At 38.4% G+C, this 9,724-nt stretch overlaps 2 protein-coding genes across 2 annotated transcripts; both read right to left on the reverse strand.

Moving 5' to 3' along the window:
• Positions 1–2,813: 2,813 nt before the first annotated feature.
• LOC9304508 (glucan endo-1,3-beta-glucosidase 1) lies at positions 2,814–3,706 on the reverse strand. Its single transcript, XM_002870398.2, has 3 exons — positions 3,448–3,706; positions 3,113–3,367; positions 2,814–3,020 (listed from the first exon to the last, which is right to left on the reverse strand). Exons 1-3 carry the CDS (start codon positions 3,515–3,517, stop codon positions 2,986–2,988), a joined length of 360 nt encoding a protein of 119 aa, XP_002870444.1. The 5' UTR covers positions 3,518–3,706; the 3' UTR covers positions 2,814–2,985.
• Positions 3,707–3,778: 72 nt separating this feature from the next.
• Positions 3,779–9,424, reverse strand: LOC9306516 (histidine kinase 2). The gene is made up of 13 exons (XM_002870399.2): positions 8,659–9,424; positions 8,370–8,552; positions 7,792–8,268; positions 7,436–7,711; positions 7,183–7,352; positions 6,820–7,032; positions 6,547–6,733; positions 6,371–6,422; positions 6,062–6,291; positions 5,872–5,970; positions 5,148–5,785; positions 4,501–4,989; positions 3,779–4,416 (listed from the first exon to the last, which is right to left on the reverse strand). Exons 1-13 carry the CDS (start codon positions 8,923–8,925, stop codon positions 4,167–4,169), a joined length of 3,531 nt encoding a protein of 1,176 aa, XP_002870445.1. The 5' UTR covers positions 8,926–9,424; the 3' UTR covers positions 3,779–4,166.
• Between the last annotated feature and the right edge of the window lie 300 nt (positions 9,425–9,724).

Below are 9,724 nucleotides of genomic sequence, written 5' to 3' on the forward strand. Positions count from 1 at the left end.
AGAAAAATCAAAACTCATTTAGTCTTCGCATATGTCTTGTCTCCATGGCTTCAACACATCAATCTCATCAACTTCTTTCATTCAGGTGAGAACTTTTGCGATTTAGGTTTTTTTTCAAAACTTGTTCTAATGGTGACCAATGGACAGCCCATTTGGTCATGGGCATTAATGGGCATGGTCGTTAATGGACATGATCGTTAATGGACATGGTCACTATTTGTCCATAACTAAAATGTTCAATATTGGACCGGGCTAATGGACTTGGACAGTCCATTTTGACAGCTCTATCTTAATCCAGCCCTCTTTTTTTAGGGAGACAATCTGTTCCAAGCGAACCAATGTATGCCACGTTTTTCGTCTCCTGAACTCCATCAGAATCTTGCCAATATCCCATCTATTTCAGTCGTATTACATAATGGGTCTGATTAGTAACCAAAAGCTATACAAGTTTTTTAGCTGTTAGCTGGAGCTGTAAGCTTTATCGGAATAGTGTAAAACTGTAATAAAGAGTTGTACAAAAAAGCTGTACAAAAAAGCTGAGAGTAAAACTGTTAGTAACGCTTTTGATAAAGTTTTTGTGATTGGTAACTATCAAAGCTGTACACGCTGTACCGCTTTGATAATGGATTACCATTCAAAGCCAATAAAAAAGATTTAGATAAAAAATATATATATATACTCTAATCAATAATATATTGATTTATCTACCTTTAATTGTTTCTTTAAATTAAAGAAATATACTCATCTTTTTAGGTTTTAATATTATGAAATTAGTTTTTTTTTTTTTTTGGGTTATCCTCTACCACTCAAATTTAAGTTATACAATTTCTATAGTAAAAAATTTTACTAATGAAAATTTTCTAATTAATTTTTTTAAAAATGTAAATATCAAATTGAGATCGATTTTATTATTGGACTTGGCCTAGCTTCATACAATATTACCTCCTACACCATCGTGGGTTCTGTTAGTGCGGATGAGGTAAGATAAATTGCCGAAAGTAAACGAGACAAGAAATTTGTTAACGAGGTTCGGTTTTTCCTACTCCCCAGGACCACGTCCAGATTTCGATTTCACTATAACAAGAAACCAAATTACAACCAATTCGCAAACGCGTAAAACAAACCCAACCCTCTTGATTTACCGCTCCGTTCTAGTAACATGAAATCTTAAGGATAAATCTCTACCCTTAACTAAACTCTCCTGAGCCTAGATTTAATCAGGATAACCTAACCCTGAGCTAAACTCCCCCTGAGGCTAGACTTCAATTCTCCAAGTCTCTGGAACAACCACCACACACGAATCGTCACGCCAACGAACCCAACGATCACCAAGATTATATTCTCCAATATGAACCATCAACACCAACACACAAATAAGCTTGATCACACAAGCACTTAACCCGCGAAACTACGTTGCACACGATCACACACACAATCTCTCACATCGAATCTCTTTGGGATTTTTACTCTTGCCAATCCACATTCTCATAAGGTCACGTCCCCCTTATATAACAAACAGAAACTTGCGCCTCAAGTTCTTCTAATCACACATAAGAGAAAGTTTTCAAATCCCATAAGGAAATGGTTTTCCTTTTTGCCAATTTCCTTTTCTCTTCAAGCAAATTTCCCTTTACTTACATGATTCCTTTTGTCTTCAAACAAAGATAATTTTCTTTTTCCTGACTTCACAAACGCTCCAACACCCAAGTACCCGAGCTCCTCATCAGCAGTTATGCATCTCATCTTCCTGAATCACATCTTGTACTACTTTCTGTACTACTTCAACGACTAGTACAGAACACCAAAATAACTGCATCTTCAGGTTCGTCCGCCACATCATTTGGTAAAATGCAATTTCGATGCTAGTTACAACATGGACTCTTTAAATGTAACAGGCGGTTGGCTAATTCGGGATCATTCCGGCTTCACAAAAAGTTTGGCATCAGCTTCACTATCACAGGCTGCTTCACCGTTGGAAGCAGAAACTCGTAGTTTATTGGCTGCTTCACAGCATACTTGGGAAAGAGGGTTTTCGGATGTTATTTTTGAGGGAGACTGTGAGGTTCTTATCAATTACATTAACAAGTCTTGAAAGTACTGGCTTATCTTTGCAGTCTGGTTCAGAAGGGAACAACCCTTTTATCCGTGAGAATGTAATGCAAGATGGGTACAATTGGCGTATATATGGGCAGAAACTTGTTAAAGGAAATGAACTGACACGGAGCTACTACAAGTGCACACAGCCAAACTGATGCTAGATCTTTGGAGCAAATAATAGGTAGACCGAGCTGCCAATCAGGACATGCCGGGAACACAATCAGAACACAAAAGCCTTGCTTTTCAGGAGAATGTGGCGAGAACAGAGCCTGTACAAAGCTAAACATTCCATTGCAGGTTTAAGGCTGATTAATATAAATTAGTACAAGGCAGGCAAAATAGTTAGTTGGTCAGGCCGCACCAATTTAGGTAGTATTTAATGTAATAGTGTATTTACCACATTATCATATAGCCACCTACATTAGGTGGGTTTTGAATAAGAGAAGAACTTGTAAGAAAATTGTTGATGGATCTCTGTAGTGTATCGATAGCGATAGCTTCTATACTGTATATGACTTGGTCCAAGTATGTCTTTCCATTACATACATTCATGGAGACATTTGTTCTTTCACTTCCATGAACAGAATGAGACCAATGTTATCTGGTAGCACTGGGTGAGGACAAAGTACTCTGAACAAAACTGGAATGAGTCTATTGCTGCGATAACATGTTGTGAAGTATTCTAGATCGAGCAATAGTACCAGATTGTTGCACAGTAGAAAACAGGTTGTTGTATCTCAGATTGAAGAGTAATGGTAGAACAGTTTCCCAATGAAGCATAGTACATGGATACTCATTTGGAAAGAAAACATTACATAGAGAAAATGTATAAATGCAAAATCATAGTTATTCATCTTGTTGTATCTCGTTTTGGCTGTCTCATTGGAATCAGGGGTTATACTCATAGTGGCAAGAACCATGACCTGTGACAATCATATCTGGATCAGATACAGATGGTTCACTATCTGCTAAGATTCAACGGAGAGAGAGAGAGAGACAGAGAGAGAAAGCTTACTGGGGTCAAGCTCAGTGATCATGGCAGCTCCTTTGAAGTAACAAGAACCACCTTTGTGCTTATAAGTTTGGTAATAACTGTTAAAAGCAAAGGAGGCATGATCCCTCATTGTGTTGGGCAAGAAGCAAGGCTGGTTTTCCTGCTGCATTTTGCTGCAGTCTGCTCCACCTTTCCCGCAAGCCCAGTCTAAGGCTGCCTGCAACTCATCGTCTGGCGTTTGTTCATCCGCTATGCACCATTGTTCCGACTCTGCCTCTGTTTATACATACACGCACATACATCTGCATAAGGCCATAAAAGACATATAATTGTGAACATTGCAGTGATATTCTTACCTGACCATTGAGGAATAGTAATTGCTATGATAAGCAAAGGAAGAAGTATCCTTATCAAGAAAGTTGACATGTTTCCCAAGAAGGCAATGAGTGGTGCAGAAAGATCCAGATCTAATCTAGTTAGGAAGTTTAAGAGCTAAGGAAATGAGTGCAACTTGACACCCTTTATACTAGTTAGAAAGAATCAGTAGTCCAAAAGTTCAAGATCTATGACTAGGGAATCTTGGTTTGCTTCAGATGCAATCATGTGCTAGATCTGCAATTCACTGGTTTTGAGGAAGATTTTGTTCTGCTTCTGGAAGCTTTTCAGAACAGTCATATATACGCTTCCTATCATGTAATCAAGAGCCATTACTATTACTACACAACATACAAGCTGTTTTACAGTTCAGAGGAGAGAATTTGGGTTTATATATATGAATGAATATAATGGAGCTATACACTAGAAATCTACTATACACACATGCAGAGATCAAAGACGACAAACTGTCTATACAAAGAGAAAGATTGCGGTTTTCGCAGTCTTTTTTCTCATTCAACCAGACCAGGTCTTAAAGCGAACGAGACCTGTGAAGAACAATGGATAATGGACTGGTTCTTTCCTTGATCTCAAGTTGAATTGCAGGTCATGGATGTTCATGATATACTACCCGACATCAAAAAGCTCTCGGGTTGATATCTATAATCCTACAAGGGCAGTGGCGTTTTTAGACTTTCTTTTAACAGGGTTCAAAGAATCTTGCTACTGCTGTGTAAAGCACTTCCTCTTCAAACGGTTTTGATACATAACCATCCATGCCACATTTCATGCATTCTTCGTGGGTAGCCTGAATAACATCAGCTGTCATTGCTAATATCGGGACATGCCAACTACTAAATTTACAGAACATTTCAGCAGAAACTTCTCCAGAAGCTATTTTCTTATTGATTTCCCTCTCCAGATCACGGACTCTCCTCGTTGCTTCAAATCTGCGCAAAAATCATAAAATTACCAGGGACCACATCCAAGAAATGAACAAGCTGAAGGGATAAGATTGAAAAATAGTTAGTTACCCATCCATTTCAGGCATCTGGAGATCCATAAAGCAAGCATCGAAGTTGTGAGGCGGCTTAAGCATTGCCAATGCAGCCTTGCCACTCTCAACGCATGTAACAATAGCTCCATATTTCTTAAGTGCACCTTCGGCAACTCGTCTGTTCACCAGATTATCGTCCACAACCAGAATCTGTTTTTCTCGGAGTAAGTGTCCAAGATTTCTTCGCTTTCTGTTCGGTTGCCTCTTCTTGCCATTAACAAGGGTTTCTTGCAAGCAACATATTAAGACACTCATCCGAAGAGGCTTTATTACTACCTCATCGATGAGGCCAGACGACTTCATCTCACTGCGCTCAGTAAGAGTTGCAGAAGTTGCCAAAAGAATAATCTTTGGGACTCTTGTAAAGGTTACTTTGCTACGGGTAAACAACTCGTCTAGTACTGAAAAGTCTTTCTTGTTCCAGGCGTCTTTGTCGATTAGAACCATAGCCAAATTTTCTAATTTGCTGCAAAGATTCCAGAAAAAAAAAAAATAGAACGCTTTCAGTGAACTAACTATATAATCTCTAGAACTGCTACTCTATCAAACCTTGGAATGCAAGGACAGTAAAAGTAATACAGTTGGAAGAGTAAAGAAAAACCGACACTAATGTATGTAAAGTACCTGACAGAGGTGCATGCCATTCTAAGACTTGAAACAATGTCTGCAGATATTCCCAGTCTCTGAAGATGGTAACTGGTCACCTCTGCTCTAATGTTTCTGTTATCAATAACTAATGCTCTCAATCCTTTAAACTCCTGAATAGCTAGATCGAATCGTTCCAACTTAGTAATCGACGTATTTGTTTGTGCTTTCCCGAAAACTACAGTAAATGAAAAAGTACTGCCTATCCCGGGCTCACTCACAAACCCCATCTCTCCTTGCATGAGTTCAACCAAACGCTTGCTTATGCTCAAACCTATGCCGGTTCCACCATAAGTCCGCGATGTGGAACTGTCGGCTTGCATAAAAGGCGTGAATATTCGGCCTTGTGCATCCACAGGTATACCCACTCCTGTATCCTCCACTGTAACTAGCAATTTGATTTTATCAGAATTATGATTCTCAGTGCTGTAACATGTCTTGAAATTCTTCCAGCTTCCCCATGCATTTACGGCAGGAAACCCGCTAACTGTCTCACCGGACTCGCTGCATCCTAAAGCTAGTCTCTGTTTTAGCACTGCATCTTCAATATTAAGAGGCTCCCTTACCTCAGCTGCTAGGTGCACTGAGATAAATATGTGTCCCCTTTCTTGTGTGAACTGTTATTAAGGAAAGAACAAATGAGTACTGTAATAGTAGATATTAGAGAAGCATCTTGTTTAGTAAGAAGTAAACAGTAAATTACTTTGATTGAGTTTCCAACAAGGTTTGTAATTATCTGCCGGAACCGACTCGGATCACCAACTACAACATCAGGAACTTGACTAGAAACATAAACGGCCAACTGTAACAAGAAACCGACATTTCATTAGATATGAAATTTTGTTTGTCATAGGAAAACAGAAGCGGAAGGCCATGCAGTTTATATATTATACCTCAATTCCTTTTTCATTTGCTTTGCCAGAGAGGAGAGATGAAACATTATCCAGAATAAAGCGCATATCAAAAGGCACATTTTCAAGCTCGAGCCTTCCTGATTCAATCTTTGCCTGATCAAGAACCTCATTTATTAGGGATGTAAGATCCTTCCCACTGCCATGAGCAGTTTGTGCATAGTCCATCTGCTTCGCATCAAGATCGGTGTCCATCAGCATTTTCAGCATTCCTGTAACAACATGCTTAAACTTTTCAGCTGATTTACCAGAAAACATGCAATATTGAGAAAGGATCAGAAGAAAAAGTACCTAAAACTCCATTCATCGGAGTCCGTATCTCATGAGAAACAGTTGCTAGGAACTGCAAAATAAGAAGCAATTCAGTGCTTAAAAAAAGGAAGCATTTCAGTAACAGAACAACTCTTGTTAACAAAACAAAGAAGGTTTCATCAAGCTTTTGAGACTATATGATTCACAAAATTTACCTGTGACTTTGCAACGTCAGCGGCCTCAGCACGAGCTTTGAGTTCCCTCATCTTCTGACAGTCCTCTTCAACTGTGGCAATTCGATTGATGGCTTCATTGAAAATATAACCAACAAGAAAAGTAATAACCAGAACTAAGATCGACGTTGTTATCGCGGTCCAAGGAATGGGAAGTTTATGCTTAAACCTGTATAAAATAATAACATTTTCATATTTCAGAAGAGTGAGGAGTGAAACGTTTCTTACAAAAATACCATTAGAGTTGGAGGTAACCTGCAGTGCATCTCATGATTCCTTGATGGATCACCAAAATCAAGGCTACTTATGTGCTGCTCACTTATATCCCCAATTTCTGAGCCATACATTTTTATTAGACCTGAGGTGTTAGTTGTGTCGTAAACATCCACAGCAATCGTCTGTTTGCTGGCAAGTTGGTGAAGAAGTTTCTCCACCAGCGATGGCATATCATATGATGCACCAAGGTACCTGTTTTAGGAGGTGTGCCTTATTAAGATTTTCTTGTACAGAGAACATACTACAAAATAAAAGTATCATTCTTTGATACATAGATTCAATATTCATTCCTAGAATCATAGTAATCAGCACAACCATTTATTTTAAAAGTAAAAGCAGTACCCAATAGTTGCTCCAACACGCTGTTCTTCTGTAGCATCGGGCGGTAGGCTCGTGTCATACACAGCAAAGGTCAACACGACGCCAAGATTATTTGACTTAAGAAGCTTAAATGGAGATGTCAATACTCCTTTTCCTGATGCCCTTGCCCGCAAGATGTTTTCACGGTCTTCCTGCAAAATATTCAGACTTTTGAATTCTCTTTTAGCTCACTGTTTTGGCAAAAGGCAAAAAGAAAGTTTAAAACGTTACTGACTTCTCCAGACATCATGTCAACCGATACAATATGGGAAACTGTTTCTTGAGCAAATATAACTGGCGCGTATTCGGCTTGAATAGGTGCTGGATCAAAATTTTCAGGAACACAATCTTGGACGACTGTCTGGTCCTCAGTTTCCATTTTCTTTATTGTCCATCCATGCTCCTTTTCAAATTTCTCTCTTTCTGAGTGTGGGACTTTCAAAGCATACGCTACACCACTAGTAAGAGGCCTCTCAAAGTTTGTTCTCTCAGTATATTCTTCAAATGTTTTCTGTAAAATGTAACAGAAGTTGATGATTTAAACATAAACTTGAGATACAAAATGTATTAGCAGAAAGAAAAAAAAATCACCTGATCAATGGCAGATGGGGTTTTCCCATGATGAAATGTAGATACAAGAATAGACAAGGCATGAACATGGTTCAAGCTAACATTGAACTGATCTTGTAACACGCGGGCTCGTTCATCACACATGTTAGCTAAAGTCTCCCTCCTTTTCATTATTATCTCCTCATTAGTGTTCCAAAACCACCAAACGGAGAAGGAAACTCCTCCTAAAATACCAAGGAGAAGGATGTTCTTCCTCCATTTTCCAGCCCCTTTAGAAGAAGTCTGAGCACGTTGTTGCTGCTTCTTTTGAGCTAAAGGCTCTTGCAGATGTACTTTTTCTTTCCTCTTAGCTGGTGCTTTAGAATGAAATACATAAATCTTATGGCACACTAATACACCAAGGATTAGACACCACCACCATGCATTTCTTAAACAAGTTGACAAACTCTGCTCCAGCTCTTCCTCAAGGTTTTCTGATTTTTCCGGTTGTTGTAAACTCTACCCATAACCAAAACACATTCAAAATAAACTTTTGTGAGAACTAGACACCAAATTTGAAGGCATTTCTTCACATGTGCTCGAATCGAATGTTATCTTACCGCTTCAAGATTATCACATATACAAGAAGTTGATGAGATAGAATGTGCTAAGCCTGATAGATTAAGATTCCAGGGAATCCATCTGGTCTCCTGTTTCTCCGACCGCATATTCAGGGAACATGTAATACCATAATTTTCCCACATTCCAGGTCTTGATTCCTTACTACATTCAAAGGATAATACCTGCCAACAGATGCAGAGAATGGTAATTGATGGTAAAGTGTTACACTTTAAGGCAAATCTGATGCGTACACAAAAGCTCAAAAGCAAAGTCAATTCAGGTTATTACCTGATCTGAATCAGAGAACAAAGAGACCAAATCATGAATCTCACTTCTTGTGACGTTTTGATGTCTATACAACACTTTAGCTTCTCCATTACAAGAAGATGTCTCCTCCTTCTGACTTCTACCTAACCATGAGAACACAACCAGAACAATTACCAAAGAGCCACACAAAATCAGGAACAAGAGAGGCTTCTTTAGCCACTTCTTGCCACTCCTCGACTCCTTTGCTTTCTTTGAAGTAAGATTCGAGAGTTCACAAGTTATAGACATGGTCGACCCTTAATCTCAGATTCAGCTGCAGAAATTCAGATCTCTTCAAACCCAAAACTAAAACTCTATCAACAGAACAACAATCTCATGATGTAAAAGTTGAGTTCTTGAAACAACCCCAAGAAGAAGAAGCTGTGACATAGTCCCAAACGCAAAGCTTTTTCTTTTTAACTTACTTAAGACGCAAGACGACAAGATGAACCAAACCCAGTGGTTGTTGCAATGGGAGAAAGAAGACATTGTTCAGAGTAAAGAAATGGAAAAGAGAAAAAGGACAAAGCTTTATCTTCTTTCATGGTTTCAGGGCAAAAATGACAAAGCTTTCTCTGTTTCTTCTTATTTCTGATGTTTATGTGTGAAGAAAGAGCTTAAAGAAAACACCCAGCTGGTGTCTCTCATTACCCAACTGGACTCAATGATCAGACTTTGGATAAAACAAGTGCATTTGTTAGAAATTATGAGCAAAAGCTAAAAAAAGGAAAAAGAATGTCACTTCTCTCTTCTTTTACTCTACTTTTGATTATTATTATTTTTCTTGTCTTTTGGTGAATAAACATTTTTAAAATTGAGGTTTTTGGGTCCATGATTATCTCATCATCATCTAGGTGGGGAAGGTATTACAACATTTTCAGTTAAATATTAAAAAGGATTGGCTAATGAAAATATAAATAAAACTCAACTATACCAAGAATCAATACCCCCTTCTCCTAAAACCTACTCATTGTTATTTGTTTTTGTTGTTCTTTTTGGTATTTTAAAAATGTTTTTTTTTAGCATAGTTTAACATCTACTCTTAAGT

This window comes from Arabidopsis lyrata, assembly GCF_000004255.2.
Source record: "Arabidopsis lyrata subsp. lyrata unplaced genomic scaffold ARALYscaffold_7, whole genome shotgun sequence".
NCBI lineage: Eukaryota > Viridiplantae > Streptophyta > Magnoliopsida > Brassicales > Brassicaceae > Arabidopsis > Arabidopsis lyrata.

Coding starts and splice junctions, on each gene's coding strand:
- LOC9304508 (XM_002870398.2), bottom strand. CDS start 3,517: ATGTCAACTTTCTTGATAAGGATACTTCTTCCTTTGCTTATCATAGCA. Junction 3,368..3,447: donor TACTATTCCTCAATGGTCAG/GTAAGAATATCA, acceptor ATGTATAAACAG/AGGCAGAGTCGGAACAATGG. Junction 3,021..3,112: donor GATCACTGAGCTTGACCCCA/GTAAGCTTTCTC, acceptor TGATTGTCACAG/GTCATGGTTCTTGCCACTAT.
- LOC9306516 (XM_002870399.2), bottom strand. CDS start 8,925: ATGTCTATAACTTGTGAACTCTCGAATCTTACTTCAAAGAAAGCAAAG. Junction 4,990..5,147: donor ATGGCATGCACCTCTGTCAG/GTACTTTACATA, acceptor GAATCTTTGCAG/CAAATTAGAAAATTTGGCTA. Junction 4,417..4,500: donor CAGATGCCTGAAATGGATGG/GTAACTAACTAT, acceptor ATTTTTGCGCAG/ATTTGAAGCAACGAGGAGAG.